Source organism: Leguminivora glycinivorella, chromosome 8 (assembly GCF_023078275.1).
Source record: "Leguminivora glycinivorella isolate SPB_JAAS2020 chromosome 8, LegGlyc_1.1, whole genome shotgun sequence".
Lineage (NCBI taxonomy): Eukaryota > Metazoa > Arthropoda > Insecta > Lepidoptera > Tortricidae > Leguminivora > Leguminivora glycinivorella.
In genome coordinates, this window is record NC_062978.1 from 26,572,553 (window position 1) to 26,591,733 (window position 19,181).

Here is a 19,181-nt window from a genome sequence, read left to right on the forward strand (position 1 = left end):
TTTGTGCATACGTTGTGAGTACGTACCCTGATTACCATAGTGTTTTTTTTAAATTACCTACATCTCGTCGCAGTATAATAATACTACGAAAGCGTTTCCCCGCTAGAATTAAAGGCTGAATGCGTAACCTACTGACTATTCAACAGCGGCGAATACTAAAAAAATAACTTTGAGCTTGTTGCCAAAGTATTAGTAGATCGTTTTTAAGCAAATATTGTTTCTTTATTACAAAACTGGATATAAAATAGTCTCGTTCTTTTTTGTTTCTAAGATAGCTTAGATAAATAATACACTACATTAAACTAATGTCTATTCTATGCCATATTAAGTACGTTTTGACACATTTTTCCAGTTTTTAATTGTAAACTTAGCACAACATTTGTACCATTTCGGTTACAATTACGCCCCGGTTTTGTATAAAAATCATCTAAGACCGTCATTTACGACCCTATCAAATCATGGGTGTAAAGGACGTTAATATCTTTTGACGTGTCCTTTACAACCATCTATCTTCTAAATCGTTTAGTTTATCACTACGGTTGTTACACTAGGTTAAAGATACTCATAATCTGCATATTTTTCTTATACACGTCACAAATATAGGCCAAAAAAACAAAAAAGTGGGTTTATCTTTCTCTTGGAAACCTGCATTATATGTCCTTTACGACAATTGAACCCAATGATATCGATTACAGTTGCGGATAAAATATTTTTAGTGCTGGTCGTAAAGGACGAAGAACAAAAAAACTTGTCCTTTACGCCCAACTTTACCACACTACTATAGAAAGTGATCCTTAAAAAGTAAGGGCTTAAAGGGCAATAATATATATCAAGGTGACTTACGACTATATTTTTATTTGTAGATTTCCTTTACGACACAAATAATAATTTATAATTAATGACTTGATATTTACGCCCCTTCAGAAAAGCTATTTTTGCAAGTCCATAGTAGAAAATCTTGGTCGTAAAGGCAACTTTTTAAGAGATATCGAAATTTTAACTACACAGATCGATAGCGCTTGAAATTCTGAACAAAACTGTATATATAACTCATTTTCGCCAAAATGTCCTTTACGCCAATTGAACCCAGAGGTATCGATATTACTTAAAATTCAAATCCCAATTTTATAAGACCATCATCATCCTCCTTGCGATATCCCGGCATTAGCAGATTCGCCACGGCGTTGGCCACGGCCTTGGCCACGGTGTTGGCCACGGCTCATGAGAGCCTGGGGTGCGCTTTGACAACTATGATATGAATAAAATAAATAAATATTGGGGGACACATTACACAAATCAACCTAGCCCCAAACTAAGCAAAGCTTGTATTATGGGTGCTAGGCGATGATATACATACTTATATAGATAAATACATACTTATATTCATAGAAAATAAATGCCCTTACCGGGATTCGAACCCGGGACCGCGGCTTAGCAGGCAGGGTCACTACTAACTGCGCCAGACTGGTCGTCAGTATGTAGATTTATTGATTTATTGATTGAATACAACTCTTGCGGGCTTACAGGTGATCCCAAAACGCTCACAAGATAGTGCTTAAATAATAAGTTGTTATAAAGGTCAAGTACCTGCAATGATCCCGGAGCCAGCAATCTTCGAATTGTACGGTCAACCCATTGGAAAATTTGATCCCTAAGCCTCCCTTAGTCGAGGTCACGTTCTTTATACTCGTGGACACTGAAAATATTGACACAGATGTATTAGTTTGTCGTACATATAAAAAACTCTTTATTTACATAATTATATAAGAAACTAAAACTAAACTTAAAAGCTAAAATCGCAGTCAATAGAAATTGTCAACAATGTAAACAAACCATTATATAAAATATCAATATTCTAGCACAATTTTATTATTTTAAAGGTTGAGGATCATAATGTGATATGAATTGATTAAATAACACATGGATTTAGCCAGTATTTGATGAGTTGGAATGGAAATTAAAGACATTTTGACTGCAAGGTTTGTTTACATTATTCACAAGTTCTATTGACGGCGACTTTAGCTAATGTCCAAAATATGCCCTTGAGGTATTGCACCAAGGATACTGGCGACATTTCCTAGCTGTATCGCAATGATGATACGTTGTGCGAGGAAGTCGCCAGCTCATCGGTCACCAGTTACCTCAACCAGACGCTTCGCGATTTCTGTGAACTTGTTCGCGCTGGGACCCAATGGACCTATTTGTCGTACTAGTTTGGCCAAGAAGTTTTTGTACTGAACTATGAGATATGAGACCAACCCCGTTGTTAACATTTTGGTAGGGTAAAAATTGTTTTCGTGATTTCGCGGTTTTTTCCAGCTTTTATTTAACTTGTCTTGTTAGTATGTTAGTTTGCGTCTAAACGTAGAAGCTAAATTTGACTCACTTCCCGGTTTCCGATTGAGCTAAAATTTTGCACACATATGTAAATCACATGACAATGCAATATTATGGTATCACGGAGCTGATCTGATGATAGAGCAGAAAGGTGGTCATAGGCACTCTGCTATGGAACGTCGTATCCCCATCGAGTAACAAGGGGTTTTTAAAAACGTCTCGGAGAGCAAAAGATGACTATTGAAAGAAAGGTACAGTCGGCGATAAAAGCTTGTGCCAAAAAAAACATTTTTGCAAAAAAATAACTTATTTCCATAGTAATAGTTGCTCAACATGGCCCATAGATAATTGTACAACCCGGAATTTATTACAGGTAGTTAGAAGTAGGTAAAATATTTATCAAAAGTATGTCTAAAATTTTATTTTATTTGTATTTTAATTGAATTAATATTTATTACTTAAATTTTAATAATGATTTTTAATAATATGAAATTGTCACTATTATTTTGTATGTAAAAGCGGATTAATTAAACTTTTTATTACATACCGGCCATAATATCCAAATATTACTCTTAGTAATTTAAATTAATTATTGAAATAAGATAGAGAGAGTAAATAACACTTTGCACTACCACACTAGACGATACTAAAATCTTACTAAGCACACTTATCAGCTAAGAGGTCGAAGTTTGTCTTATCAATCTTATCGTTGTTTTCACCGTTATTTTAACTGTGAGACGGAGGCCAGGTCACTAATTATATGTTATCACTAAGTAGACAGACATCATCGATAGTAGTGGATGAAACAACGCACCCAAAGTATCTGACATCCTGCCGGCGTATCATGCTTCCAATTTTATCACTTATCCATGTGGATAAAGTATCCGTTACGCTTTGGCAAATATGTCAGTGTGAGAGTGACAGATGTCTTATCCACGTGGATAAGTGATAAAATTGGAAGCAGAATACGCCGGCTAATAACTTTTATAAATATTAAATCGTACAGATTACAAGTTCAGAAATTTCAGTTTATTTTATGTACACTCACCTCTTTTTGTTTAGCAATTAAATACGATCCATCTACATTATAAGCATTGTTTGACCAGCTACTTTTGTAGATACCGAAATGGTATCGAAATAAATCCTATAGAACGCTTTGCGATGTGGGGAGCTTCGGGACAAATGAAACACTCTGAGGTCGAGTATATACTGGCTTTATTTTAGGGTTATAATCTTGTATATATACTTATGCTATTAGTCACCTCTACCTGGGGGGGCTACACGTGTCGGGTATCGGGTGACAACTATATCTAATTTCAAAGGCTTACCTAATATTATATACACATTATTATATACACAATGGGTTGGTTACATGACCCCTGAATATGATACCATTAATTTTAAGTACCTACTTATCTATACCTACACTACATCTCTTCCCTTGAAGGAAAAAAAAAAGTTATATTTTAACACTTTTTTTTTTTACTACTCGTGGAACAACTTCGTTCTGTTCTTATGTATAAGCTTAATTTTTCCGTTATCTAAGATTTCTACATTGGGGCTTGCGTCCCTTACAACTATGTATGGTCCAGAAAATATACTTGACATTTTATTTCTGTTTTCATTCTTTACTAATACTTTATCATTTGGTTTATAAAGTACTGGGTTGAATGCTCATGTCATATTTGGCTTTTCTTCTTTCTTTACTTTTCACTAGGTTTTCTCTTGCTTCTTTTTGAGAAGTTTGGAGTCTATACTTTAATTCTAGTGGGTAACAGTCTGAATTATACAAGGGGTCGACATGGGATGTCAAATTACTAGGCAAATTGCATTTTTTCCCGAACACTAATTCGAATGGTGTAAATTTTGTTTCTGTATGTACTGATGTATTGAATGCGAAACACCAATATGGTACCCATTTACTCCAATGTTGTGTGTGGTTATCAGTCTGTATTCGCAAATATGCACCTAAACTCTTATGAGAGTTTTCCAGAGCTCCGATGCTTTGATGATTATAAGCAGTTGAAGTGAGATTATTGATACCCAGTAGTTTACTTACCTCTTTAAACGTTGTGGAAGTGAATTCCGTTCCCCTGTCTGTGGCTATGATATCAGGTATTCCATAGCGAAGGATAAAGTTCCTTACGAATGTTTCAGCTACTTCCTTTGCGCTTTTACTTACCATTGGATATGCTTCGACGTACTTTGTTAGTTCGCATTGAATAGTTAATATGTATGAGTAGTTTTCGTCATCCCTATCTAATGGTCCTACGATATCCATGAATATCTTTTGTAAAGCTGTTTTAGATGTTGTGGTTACCGTCATTGGTTCTTTTGTGTTAATTGAAAACTTTTCTTTTTGGCATTTATCACATTTCTTTACGTACTTTTTAATATCCTCCTCTAATCCTATCCAAAAATATCGTCGTTTTATATTGTTATACATTTTCCTAATTCCTGCATGTCCACTTGTTGGTAGTATGTGGAAATCGTTCAATATTATTCTTTTTTCATCTTTATCTTCTATTCGTATTACATCTTTCAATATACATAAACGTGGACCAGTCCAATCCTTTGTGTTATTTATCTCATGAGATAGTTTTTCGATAAAAATGTCATTGGTTTTATTCTTTATAATTATTATTTCATTTATTTTCCATTCTTTACATTTTGGACCAAGCTCCTTGACAAAGGCGGCTCGCGTCATTTGCCCTGGGGAGTATGGTTTTATGTATATTGTATCTTCGTCAACTGCATAAATTAATGTCTTTGATTCTTTATTCACATTTTTATTTATTTTTACGAGCTCGTTGTAGTCCATAAACTTTAGTTCTACACATTGTTTTATTTTGGTATTTACTTCTACTACTTTCGGTTGATCAGGCCGATCGTTAATAGATACCTTAGATGTGTTTGTAGTTTTATTTTGTTCCTCCTCTCGTTTCTTCATTGCTCTTGTCATGATGTTGATACACTTGTTCATTTCTTTTAATTCTTCAGATGTTATGTTGGTCCTTGATAATGTGTCTGCTACTGTATTTTCTTTACCTCTTACATACTCTACGGTGTAGTCGTATTCCTCGAGTGCTAGTCGAAATTTAATTAGTCTACTTGACGGATTCTTCATATTAAACAAGTATATTAATGGTTTGTGGTCGGTTTTTATTTTAAAACGTCGTCCATAGATATACGGTCTAAAGTATTTCGTAGTCCAAAGTTCCAAACGATGGCAAGTAGTTCTTTTTCAATTGTGGCGTAATTAGTCTCTGCTTTGTTAAGACTTCTACTCGCATATGCTATTGGTTTCCCATTGCTGTTTGATAACACAGCTCCTAATGCGAATCCTGATGCATCTGTATGTAATACGAATTCATTTGATTTATCGAAATCTGGATATTGTAGAATGGGTGGTGTGGTCATTGCTGCTTTTAAGATTTCAAATGATTGCTGGCAGTTTGTATCCCATTTAAACGGTACATTTTTCTTACTTAATTTGTTTAAATAATGAGTTTTATGTGCAAAATTTGGAATAAATTTCCTGTAGTAATTTGCTAAGGCTACGAAGCTTTTAACTTCTTTTGCATTACTAGGTGTAGGAAAATTTTTTATTGCTTTGATTTTGTCCGGGTCTGGTAATACTCCTGTGGAAGATACGACATGACCTAAATACAATACTTCTTTTTTTTTAAATTCGCATTTTTTTGGATTTAGCTTAAGGTTTACAGAACGTAATCTTTCAAAAATTTCTATCAGATGTTTATTATGCGTTTCTAAATTCCTCCCGAAAACAACTATATCGTCTAAGTACACGAAACATTTTTCATGTGTTAGTCCTGACAAAGCTAGTGTTATCATCCTACTAAATGCGCTTGGGCTTATTTTGAGTCCCATTGGTAATCGTGTCATCTGATATTGACCCGAATTGAATGCAGTATATTTTCTTGATTCTGGTTCTAGTTCTTGTTGGTTGTAACCTGAAAACAAGTCTAAATGACTGAAGTATATGGCTCCCGATAATGAATCCAATATTTCAGTTATATTCGGTAGTGGAAACTTATCGTCTTGTATCTTATCGTTTAGTTTCCGGTAGTCTATAACTAGTCTCCATTTCTTATCTCCTATTGCTTCCGTCTTTTTTTGAACTAATAAAATTGGACTTGACCATTCGCTCCTTGTGGGTTCTATAATGCCATCTGCTAGCATTTTTTGAATTTGATTTTCTACTTCTGCTTTTTGAGAGTGCGGTAGCCTGTAATTTTTCACAAAACATGGTTCTTCGTTGGGTTTAAGTTGGATGCTTTGGGTGCAAAGGTTTGTAACGCTTAATTTATCTCCTGGCAGGTGAAATATGTCGGCATATTTGGCACTTATTTTCTCGATTTCTTTTTGTTCTTCCAAATTTAAATGGGTAAGATTTAGCTGTGATAATAATTCTTTAACTCTATTTGCTTTTTTATTGTCTTGCTGTTCGAAATGACAATAGTTGTAACAACTGAGACTATGTATAGTTGGTGTTATTTCATTTAATTGTATTTCTTTATCTGTGGTATTCAACACCTGAATGGGTATCCTGCCGTTGACTGGTGTTACTATGGTACTTGCTATAAAAACTCCATCCATTATTTCTTCTGAACAAATTACACTATCCGTGCTTATGTTTGTTTTTATATAACAAATGGTCTCTGTCCGTGGTGTTAACGTATAACATGTGTGATCACCTTTATCTTCGTATTTTGTTGTAAATTTGGTGTTATTTACTGATAATGATATATTTTTGTCATTGTAATCTATTATTGCTTTGTATTTATTTAAAAAATCATGCCCTATAATTCCAGTCGTTGTGCAAGGTAGCTGTTGGAAAACAAAAAACTTATGTTCCACTGACTCGCTTTGTATCTGTACTCTTAAGTAAGCATGTCCTACTGCTTCTGCGTTACCTCCTATACCTTTTATTTTCATTCGTTCATGTGTTATTTCTATGTTCAGCTGCTGTATAAAGTCATAAGTTGTGGCTGAAATCGTAGCTCCAGTGTCTATCAACCAAGAGCACATGATGTTGCTTACTAGTAATTGTATAGTTATGGATTTCCCGCCTGTCAGTATGTAGTTCATCGATAATTTTAAGTATTTGTTGGATGTAATGTAAATATGCAATACTTGTTTTCAATAAAAATTATGTTTATGTTTATGTTTAGTTATTCACGAAAAAACTGATTGTTAGTGTCTGTGTTGCCTGTATTGGTAGTAATAACATTTACTCGTTGCTTGTTACGTACCTCTTTAGGCCTCGTGGTGTAGTAAGTTTTCCCTTGTTGATACGTCCCATTGTTCCTGTGGTATCCCCGATTTGTTCCTCTGTGAGGTCCCCGGAAAGCTCCTCTTACACTACCCCGTGTGAAGTAGGAATTTCTCCGCTGCACTGAGTTATCCCAGTTGTTTGGTACATACCTTGGCCTGCTATAGTGTCCTGTATGACTTCTTGTGCCATAATGTCCTCCACGCGGATACCTGTATCCCGTGTTGTATGATCTATGATACATACTGTAACAATAAAATTTCATGCTCCTTAATAAAGTAATAAATTTAGGAATGCAAGGCGTAGGTTACGCCTTCTACCGCCCTCTGTCGGAAATCGGCAGGAAGTCATCGACCGTGAGCTGTCTGATCCTGGATCGGCCTTCCTCGCCATCTAGCGTGGGATAGCTGCACTCTTGTATTCCTCTATGGACTTACGTGGATCATAGTTGCCATGTTGAAAAATAGAAGTAAATCGTCATCGAGCGTTTGCCTTCCTTCCTTTTATTCGTAACCAGACTTAATTATGGGTTTTTTTAAGCTCCGCGTTAATCGCGAAGAGTTTAGTATTATATTTTATTGTTGACTTAATTTCCATTGAACGTCCGGAGCCGGCTGTTTGCGGTGTGAGCCGATTTAGGCTTGGCAACACTAGTCCCGTCCAAAATGGCGAATGAGATGGGATTTCTTTTTGCCGGAGAGAGAGTTGAAGGGATATCGTTGGCCCAGGCCAAAATCGGGCGCAATCGCCCGTTTGAGTGAGTTTCAATAGTGATTCGGTTGTGTATTTCTTTTTAGTTGGTTAGTTTCTAACGAAGCGTTGCATATTTTCCAGCCCCGGAATCGGACGTGAATAAAACCATGTTCTGATGGTGATAGGCGACGCCCAGCGTGCCCGGATGTCGAAATAGGTGCAATTTTGCCCTCTGCTGGCCCTTTCTCCATCAACGGTAAGTCATACATTTTTTAAACCTTGTTAGAAGCCAACTTGTTCCGTAGGTTATGTATATCTTCCAAATTAGCAGTAGGTCGTTTCACGGAACGCGTTGTCGTTCGAAATTTAAATTCCAAGGTAGCCCCCGTGTCCTGCGGGCGGTATAAACCCCCCTTACGGGCACCATCTTTAGGAATTTTACTTACAGACTGGTATAACCATTCCAGGGTTCACGCCGCGTCGCCTAAACCTCGCGCCGGCCGCGAGAGCTTCCCCTGGTATCCCGGTAACTTGTGGGCAGCAGATTGCTGCTGTTCTACCTACTCCCGACGTTTCACCCCAAGGCTGCTGACGTGGCAGTTGTGGTGTTTCGAGGTCAGATCTTTCCACGTTTACTTATTGACTGAATGAACCGGCCTTTCGGTTCTGGCGCCCTTCCGTGTAACTACCTTAATATATATTGACCGCTGTATCCGTTTCTACCAGTAATGATAATTTAGAGCTCGCTGACCCACGTTTGTTCCCTTAAAATATAAACTCAACATTATTGTTCTCGTGAGCTAGCCCTCGGCAAACAATTGTTACCGTGTATCTAGGATAACAAATTAGCATAAACAATTTAGATTTTTTTCCTGAATTCAATAAATACCTGGTTCCTCTTCAACTGTTGTTTGATTTTTTTTTTTATTTTGGCGTTAGCTAAAGGAAACCCCACATAAAATTAAATATTGTAACAGTGTCAGCCCATCGTGGGGCGTTATATCAGCGAGCCTCTTTAGTCACATTGTTAGCTAGAGGAATTTTCTGGTAGAAACGGTGCGGCTTGTATAATTGTAATTAAGTAGGTACTTTTGTTTTTTTTTAATTCTAAGTAATTGTGTGTCATTGTAGCTGCAAGTACCTCTTAATAGTTGTGCGGAATTATTTCCGATAATATTTTCAGTGTTTGGAAAGATAGTTTTTTTTTTTAAATACTTACTACTAATTACATACATTACTATTTGTATAAATAATTTTATTCTTTTATGGGTTACCGGGACCCAGTGTGGAGTTGTAACAATTTTATTTCTATTTTTTTTTATATTTAGAGATTGTATGCATTTTGGAGATTGTTCATGTGGCAATGGCCACCTTACTATAAATATTTCGGTAATTACTTACAGTGTTTAAAATTTGCATGTACTATTTACTGTATCATTTGATACAGGATGTCTTTTCATATTGGACTGTGGAGACTTCAAATATATAAAATTTTTTTTTTACTTTGAAACATTATGGTTAACGTTGGATGTTGAATAGTTAGAAAAGGTGCATCGTTTTGAGATGGACAGTTATGCAGAGGTGTTAAACCTTATAATTTAAGTTAACTTTATTAAAATTTTATTCCCTTAGGGGAAGTTTTTGTACTTATAAGTAGGTAGCTAAATAAGTATGCACCTCATGATAAGTGTAATGGGGGAACAACGTCGGTCAGCGGAGCATTTTTTTTTTAATATTATTTTCTGGCGGAGATTTAAATTTAAAATAAAATTAATATTATGTTATTACTAATAGGTGGTGCAGTGTGTGTATAGTCAGGCACATTTATTGCTGAGGCGTTTCTTAACTTTTTTTATTCATAAAATATAAAGTTGAATCTTATCTTGGAGTTCAAAGGCCAAATAAACTGAGAGTTATTTGGTACTTATTTCTTTTGCTTTTTCCCTTTTTCTCGACTTAAATCGAGATTATTTTTTTACCTTTAGCGACGTTTACGAAGTAGTCGGTTACTTGCTTACCAGTTTATCGGTGATTGTGTTGTGTGTTTGTCTCGATGGAGGCAGGCGTTTTTCCTTTTATGTGTTGTGAGTGGGAGTTCTTACGTTGTGTCCAGATGGTACGGTTACGTCTGTACACAAACGTATTACCTTTGATGTTTGGTGGTGAGTGAACGATTTAAAAGTTCTCTTCACGTAGTTTTCTGGGTGCTGGCGTTTTAAACCAGCATTCCAGCTTCACTGGCTGGTCGGATTCTTGCGGATTTAAACGGAGAATTCTTAATAGCAGTGTTGTACCCTTGTTGACGCTTTGCGGTATGGCTTAAATCATATGCGTGAACGTTGACGTTCTTTTGTGTTGTCGGACCGACAGACTTGCGTCGCCTGAGACGTGGTTTGTACAGTCAACCTTTGTATGTCTTATGTTGTGTCGAAACGTTCCGTCCTGTGTCGTAGATAGACGCAGCCGGTAGATACGCTTCGTTGTCCTGGTGTTATTGTCTGATTTTCGTATTCTTAGCTGTCACCGATATTAGTTAGGGAAATTTCATTTAGCTATAAGCCGTCTTCCGTTATATCGCTTGGACGTACAGCCCGCTGTCTGGTACAGCTCGCTGTGCCGCCAAGAAATATAGACGATGCGACGTTTTGTAGTAATTTACTTAAAAAAAAAGGTATTCTTATCTGGTTTAGTGCGTGGGTTCGATTTTGATGGTTTTTTTTTTATTATCGATTTTAGATTTCGAGTTGTAGCTGTTATATTACCGATATTTCCTGTAGTTGGAGCTGGAGACCAGCTCAAAATTTTGCCTACGTCAAAATTTTCTCTGGGGAAGGGAGTATTGTAACAATAAAATTTCATGCTCCTTAATAAAGTAATAAATTTAGGAATGCAAGGCGTAGGTTACGCCTTCTACCGCCCTCTGTCGGAAATCGGCAGGAAGTCATCGACCGTGAGCTGTCTGATCCTGGATCGGCCTTCCTCGCCATCTAGCGTGGGATAGCTGCACTCTTGTATTCCTCTATGGACTTACGTGGATCATAGTTGCCATGTTGAAAAATAGAAGTAAATCGTCATCGAGCGTTTGCCTTCCTTCCTTTTATTCGTAACCAGACTTAATTATGGGTTTTTTAAGCTCCGCGTTAATCGCGAAGAGTTTAGTATTATATTTTATTGTTGACTTAATTTCCATTGAACGTCCGGAGCCGGCTGTTTGCGGTGTGAGCCGATTTAGGCTTGGCAACACTAGTCCCGTCCAAAATGGCGAATGAGATGGGATTTCTTTTTGCCGGAGAGAGAGTTGAAGGGATATCGTTGGCCCAGGCCAAAATCGGGCGCAATCGCCCGTTTGAGTGAGTTTCAATAGTGATTCGGTTGTGTATTTCTTTTTAGTTGGTTAGTTTCTAACGAAGCGTTGCATATTTTCCAGCCCCGGAATCGGACGTGAATAAAACCATGTTCTGATGGTGATAGGCGACGCCCAGCGTGCCCGGATGTCGAAATAGGTGCAATTTTGCCCTCTGCTGGCCCTTTCTCCATCAACGGTAAGTCATACATTTTTTAAACCTTGTTAGAAGCCAACTTGTTCCGTAGGTTATGTATATCTTCCAAATTAGCAGTAGGTCGTTTCACGGAACGCGTTGTCGTTCGAAATTTAAATTCCAAGGTAGCCCCCCGTGTCCTGCGGGCGGTATAAACCCCCCTTACGGGCACCATCTTTAGGAATTTTACTTACAGACTGGTATAACCATTCCAGGGTTCACGCCGCGTCGCCTAAACCTCGCGCCGGCCGCGAGAGCTTCCCCTGGTATCCCGGTAACTTGTGGGCAGCAGATTGCTGCTGTTCTACCTACTCCCGACGTTTCACCCCAAGGCTGCTGACGTGGCAGTTGTGGTGTTTCGAGGTCAGATCTTTCCACGTTTACTTATTGACTGAATGAACCGGCCTTTCGGTTCTGGCGCCCTTCCGTGTAACTACCTTAATATATATTGACCGCTGTATCCGTTTCTACCAGTAATGATAATTTAGAGCTCGCTGACCCACGTTTGTTCCCTTAAAATATAAACTCAACATTATTGTTCTCGTGAGCTAGCCCTCGGCAAACAATTGTTACCGTGTATCTAGGATAACAAATTAGCATAAACAATTTAGATTTTTTTCCTGAATTCAATAAATACCTGGTTCCTCTTCAACTGTTGTTTGATTTTTTTTTTTATTTTGGCGTTAGCTAAAGGAAACCCCACATAAAATTAAATATTGTAACAATACCTATTACCTCTGCTCCTGATGTTGTCGTTACTTCCTCGTCTAGTGCTGCTTGCACGGCATCTTTCAAGGAGTCAAAATTCCTGGCCGCTATAATTGTGCTGAGTCTCCGGTTTCGCAATCCGTCAGCGAATCTTTTTATGGCGTATTTTTCATTCAGTGGTTTTAAGACTTTAAAACTATTAGAATCGCCTGCCGCTTGCGAAATCGTTAAATCAACAAACAATTGCATCAGTTCTTGCCCATAATCAGTGATTGTTAAATTATTTTGTCTTGATTGCTGCAATTTTTGTTGGATTGCTGTTGCTGCTTTTTGTGCTAGTAATTTGCATCTCATATCTTTTAACAATGCATCGAGGGTTGTGTATGTAGTTTCTAATTTAAGCTTAGCAGTCTGCGACAGTCTGCTTTTTAATACAAAGTTGATCAAATTGATTTTACATTCTGAGGCTGATAACATAGAGGCATAATACTCAATGTTGTCTATCAATTGTCGAGTTACTCTTTCATCTCCATCCATTACTGGCAATAAGCTTAACGCTGTTTTTAAATTAAAAGTTGCCATGGTTCCTTCGTTTGTATCTTGTTCGGTACACAACTGTATTATTTCGTCATATATTTTTAAGAAATCTACGTTTATTTGATTAATTAATTCTACATTTACACTAATGGTCCCTAATGTTACTTGCTCGCTTAATTTCTCCTTAAAAGTGACAAACTTTTCATGTAACTCATTGGCTTCCTCTCGTTTTTTGTCTAATATTTGTCCTTTACGTCGTCCAGGACCTACTTTTATCAAATAAACTCTTATTTCAATTATTTGCTTAAGTAATTGCTGTAATGCATTGGCCATTAATTCAGTTTTGTACTTATAATCTAATGCTACATAAATCAAGTAAAATTAAACTTACAGGTGTCCTTGAACTTACAGGAATCACTTTTCACTTTTCACTGCCGCACTTAATCACTTTAATGTTCCTTTTCACCACTTCATGAACACACTATCACGTTCCCATTCGACGCTGTAGATCCAAAGTTCTTTCCCTGCGTAGACCAGCTGAACCACGGCCATAGCTTTCGTTCCATCCGCAAGGTCCACATCCAAGTCGTTGGACGCACGCACGTATGTCTCTTTTGACAGGTTCTCAGGACAGAACAGGTAATGCCCAACTCTTCCTTCAATATATGCTTTTACAACTTCTCTGTTGTCTCGTAACTCGAGTCGCGGTTCCATAAATTGAATTTCTCTTGCTTGACAGTAGAGACGCATGTAGCTAGTTATTTCTTTCAAGGATGCTTCCATCATTAAATTGCCTGGACTCTACCCCTAATCAGCTCACCTTGGGCCCGACGTTCGATGCGCTTGTTAAGACAGCTATTCAGGTGTCTTAGGCAGACAGCAACGGCTATTAACAGCGCTGCCACAGTCACAATACACAGGTATATCCCAATACGCGACACTTCCCCGGTAAAATTGGTATCAAGGTCGATTTGGTTAGTCTTCCCGATTTGTGTATAGACTTGACCGACGGCCGGTTGCCTTGGAGCAGTACTGCCTTGATTCCCCATATTAATTGTAAGTTATTATTCCACTGGTCACTTTACACCATCTTCCTAATTTGGTGGCGGCTCGGCGGCGGCGGCGCCAGCCACCCGATCCGTAAACACGCGTTCTTAATATGGGACTGGCAGGGTCGCCATGCGATGTGGGGAGCTTCGGGACAAATGAAACACTCTGAGGTCGAGTATATACTGGCTTTATTTTAGGGTTATAATCTTGTATATATACTTATGCTATTAGTCACCTCTACCTGGGGGGGCTACACGTGTCGGGTATCGGGTGACAACTATATCTAATTTCAAAGGCTTACCTTATATGGTACACAATGGGTTGGTTACATGACCCCTGAATATGATACCATTAATTTTAAGTACCTACTTATCTATACCTACACTACAGCTTTGATACAGATATTATGAGCATCAGAATTTTTATATTAGTGTTTTTTTTTGAGTTGGTGCAGTGAAAAGTGTTGTGTTGATCTAACCTTTGTGGTAAAACTGAAAAGGGCACTTACTCGTGAAACTCAATAGAAACGATCAAAACATAACGTTACAAAATAATTATAAACGTAAGTTTAACCCGAATCAATTCTGGTTACAGTTTAAAATTAACAACGTTGTGTTTCAGTTGGTGACAATTTTTTTTCAAACCATCGTTCATTGATATTACTCTCAAGATTCACATTTCAATATTTTACTGCTTGGGTACCTAACAATAAGGTCTCTTTAAAGCAAGAGTAAATAGGTATCTCATAGGTAAGCGTGCTCCACCGTAGACCGCATCATCACTTACCATCAGGTGTGATCGTGGTCAAACGTCTACTTATCCATACTTAAAATAAATAAAAGAAATAATAACTTGTTAGGTGAAACAATGAGGTTGCAAAAATATAGGTAACTTTTAAGGTACCTGTTTAAATTGAATGTCATTAATTTACAGTAGGTGCCGACATAATAATTTTTTTTAACTATAACGTGGTAAATATGTATTTATACTCTGACAAAGATAATATAGGTATTAATCCTGTGTTCATCTCAATTACCTCATAAGCCCATCTCGCAGGTGTCACTAATTGAATAACCTGGATACAATTATTGAAAAGTGAGTTAGGGTCATTCCGTAATAGGATAAATTGAAAACTCGTAAATGTTTCGTTTTCTTTGTATTAGTTTTTTATACATTTGTCAACAGTCCATGTTAATTTGGATGCCCAGCTACGATGCCAACCGTTTGCTGTCTAGGTAGGCAGAGAATGAAACGTCAGTATTATAACTGTTTGTTGCATTAATAGGAAAGTGTTATACAGAGACTAGATTATCGCTCGTTGCAGATGGAATGGATGTTTGTGTCATCTTGGCTACCTACTCATTCGCTCCTGCCACTTCAGTATAATTTGCTCTTTCAATCATACATCCATATACGTAGTAGGTACCTATACATATATGACGTAACTATTTTTGAAAAAACTTGTAGGTATCTTCTTTTGTCAATGAAAGAAAAAATAGAGTATGTATGAATGCCTATAGACTTTAAATAGCAGTGTGAGACGACATTTTTTCAAAGTAGTGACGATATAAATAGTCATACTCATAGACAAAGCACGGAGGGTATGAAATCTATCAAAGATTTAGGTATAAATAAATTAATAGGTATACATTTTTTCTAATATAAAAAGGATCAGGAATTCTTTGGTTCAGGACAGGAGCTGGAACCTACTGAAATAACCCGAACATCCCTCGCAATAAAAGCGAGAACACCAAACGACAGTACGAATACGAACCGCGTAGCTCCTTTAATCAAAAACAAATACACACATGTATTGTATTTACTAAACAAACTGGTTGACTTGTTACAAGTAGATAATTGTTGGTCATGTGAAATGACAGCGATGAGTGAGGACAAAAGTGACATTCAAACTTGAATACTACAAACAAGAGGTGAATATAAAAGTCATGACTTGTCTTTATTGCGTTTAATTAAAGAGTCAAAAGGGCTTCTACGGATTGGCCCCCAAAGATCAGGAACACCATTGTTTCGAAATAAAAAACCGGCCAAGAGCGTGCCGGGCCACGCTCAGTGTAGGGTTCCATAGTTTTCCGTATTTTTCACAAAAACTACTGAACTTATCAAGTTCAAAACAATTTTCCTAGAAAGTCTTTATAAAGTTCTACTTTTGTGATTTTTTTCATATTTTTTAAACATATGGTTCAAAAGTTAGAGGGGGGGGACGCACTTTTTAACACGCTTTTATTAGGTCGTCGTGTATGTAACTATGTATGTAATGGAATCTGAGGAAGCTAATTTAACCATCTTCCAGGAGTCGTAGCGTAATGAAAATTGGCAGCTATATGTAGTTCCGATGACAATACAATAATATGGTACTGTTGAGCTGATCTGATGATGGAGTCGGAAGATATGAACTGGAACTACATGATGGAACATCGTATCATAGCCGTTTTTGGGTTTCTTAGAAAAGTCTTGCAATGAACTTTGACTACAATTAGGTTTCAAGGTCTGATGATGAAGCCGAAAGATATGAACTAGAACTACATGATGGAACATCGTATCACAGCTGTTTTTGGGTTTCTTAGAAAAGTCTTGTAATGAACTTTGACTACGATTAGGTTTCAAGGTCTGATGATGGAGCCGGAAGATATGAACTGGAACTACATGATGGAACATCGTATCATAGCTGTTTTTGGGCTTCTTAGGAAAGTCTTGTAATGAACTTTGACTACAATTAGGTTTCAAGTTCTGATGATGGAGCCGGAAGATATGAGCTGGAACTACATGATGGAACATCGTATCATAGCTGTTTCTGGGCTTCTTAGAAAAGTCTTGTAATGAACTTTGACTACGATTAGGTTTCAAGGTCTGATGATGGAGCCGGAAAATATGAACTGGAACTACATGATGGAACATCGTATCACAGCTGTTTTTGGGCTTCTTAGAAAAGTCTTGTAATGAACTATGACTACGATTAGGTTTCAAGACCTGATGATGGTGCCGGAAGATAAGAACAGAAAAAGGGGGGGCTCGAGGGGGAAGCATGAAAGAAAGATCAACGTAGTATTTAAAATAAGTTGGGTTAGCGTTTTCTTGTGACCTTTAAGAGCAAACAAAGGGGGGCTCGGGGGGCGAAGCCCCCCGCATGAAAGAAAGATCAACGTAGTATTTAAGATAAGTTGGGTTAGCGTTTTCTTGTGACCTTTAAAAGCAAACAAAGGGGGGCTCGGGGGGCGAAGCCCCCGCATAAAAGAAAGATAAACGTTGTATTTAAAATAAGTTGGGTTAGGGTTTTCTTGTTTTACCCTTAAGAGGAACGAAAAGGGGGCTCGGGGGCGAAGCCCCCATAAAAGAAAGATTAACGTAGTATTTAAAATAAGTTGGGTTAGGGTTTTCTTGTGACCCTTAAGAGTAACGAAAAGGGGGCTCGGGGGCGAAGCCCCCGCATGAAAGAAAGATCAACGTAGTATTTAAGATAAGTTGGGTTAGCGTTTTCTTGTGACCTTTAAGAGCAAACAAAGGGGGGCTCGGGGGGCGAAGCCCCCCTCATAAAAGAAAGATAAACGTTGTATTTAAAATAAGTTGGGTTAGGGTTTTCTTGTTTTACCCTTAAGAGTTACGAAAAGGGGGCTCGGGGGCGAAGCCCCCACATAAAAGAAAGATTAACGTAGTATTTAAAATAAGTTGGGTTAGCGTTTTCTTGTGACCTTTAAGAGCAAACAAAGGGGGGCTCGGGGGGCGAAGCCCCCCGCATAAATGAAATATCAACGTTGTATTTAAAATAAGTTGGGTTAGCGTTTTCTTGTGACCTTTAAGAGCAAACAAAGGGGGGCTCGGGGGGCGAAGCCCCCCGCATGAAAGAAAAATCAACGTTGTATTTAAAATAAGTTGGTTTAGGGTTTTCTTGTGACCCTTAAGAGTAACGAAAAGGAGGGCTCGGGGGGCGAAGCCCCCCGCATAAAAGATAGATCAACGTAGTATTTAAAATAAGTTGGGTTAGGGTTTTCTTGTGACCCCCCCGCAGGTTGCTCACCTTGTCGTGGTGGAGGGGCTTAGTAACCGTGGCTTGGTCACCCACGGTGAAGCGAAGAGGCAACCAGGGCCGGCTTGTTGCTGGGCGAGCTGGCCCGAGGAGGATGCTCCAAGTGGGCTTCATAAGCCCGCTTGTGACGCATTGGCGGAGGACCATCGAGGAAGAGGAGTGTCGGTATTGCGGTGAGCCGTTCTCCCTGTCCTCGGCGACCGAGGTGGGATCGCAGGGGGAGAGGCGTGATGGTATAGCGGTGCGCCACTCTCCCTACCCTCTGCGACCTTGGCGGGGCCGCTCCGCTGTAGCGGCATTGGTGGGGCCGCAAGGGAAGAGGAGTGCCGGTATTACGGTGCGCCGTTCTCCCTATCCTTTGCGGCCGACTTGGTTAGCGGTGGAACCAAAGACCATGTCCACCGCCGGGCGCCGGAACTCTTCTGGCGCCCATGGAACCTGCGGGTGATGGATCGGGAGTCCCATCACCCGCCTAAACGAGGTTCCGAGCTGGAAGGCCCTCCCGTGTTCCGAGGGCCTTCAGCGCAGTAAGCTGCCTAAGCAGCCTTCGAGAAGGCCCCGCAAGGGCAACGCTGACGGGGTATCGGAGGCCTACAACCGAGTGCCCGAAACCCCGTCCAAACAGCGAGCGGCGGAACGCCCCAGGGGTTTAGTCCGTGTGAGTCGGACATACCCACTGGCTTCTCCCGGGCCAGTGGGATCCATAATGGATTCCCCCTGGGTCATCAAAAAAAAAAAAAAAAAAGGTTTTCTTGTGACCCTTAAGAGTAACGAAAAGGGGGCTCGGGGGCGAAGCCCCCGCATAAAAGAAAGATCAACGTAGTATTTAAGATAAGTTGGGTTAGCGTTTTCTTGTGACCTTTAAGAGCAAACAAAGGGGGGCTCGGGGGGCGAAGCCCCCCGCATAAAAGAAAGATCAACGTTGTATTTAAAATAAGTTGGGTTAGCGTTTTCTTGTGACCTTTAAGAGCAAACAAAG

The 19,181-nt window shown here is 38.8% G+C and overlaps 1 protein-coding gene and 2 long non-coding RNA genes across 3 annotated transcripts in view; 2 read left to right on the top strand and 1 right to left on the bottom strand.

Annotated features, from left to right (window-relative positions):
- Positions 1-2,977, bottom strand: part of LOC125228611 (trimethyllysine dioxygenase, mitochondrial) — an 82,894-nt gene extending 79,917 nt beyond the window's left edge. The window contains exons 1-2 of the mRNA XM_048133254.1: positions 2,885-2,977; positions 1,588-1,696 (exon numbers count right to left, since the gene is read on the bottom strand). Of these exons, the coding sequence (XP_047989211.1) occupies positions 1,588-1,696; positions 2,885-2,891 (116 nt within the window). The 5' untranslated portion in view covers positions 2,892-2,977. The remainder of the gene's footprint in view (positions 1-1,587; positions 1,697-2,884) is intronic.
- A 4,904-nt stretch (positions 2,978-7,881) lies between these two features.
- Positions 7,882-9,230, top strand: LOC125228910. Its single transcript, XR_007177343.1, has 2 exons — positions 7,882-8,582; positions 8,794-9,230. It is a non-coding gene; the product is annotated as an uncharacterized LOC125228910 (long non-coding RNA).
- A 456-nt stretch (positions 9,231-9,686) lies between these two features.
- On the top strand, positions 9,687-12,517 carry LOC125228911. The gene is made up of 2 exons (XR_007177344.1): positions 9,687-11,868; positions 12,081-12,517. It is a non-coding gene; the product is annotated as an uncharacterized LOC125228911 (long non-coding RNA).
- The last annotated feature ends 6,664 nt before the right edge of the window (positions 12,518-19,181 follow it).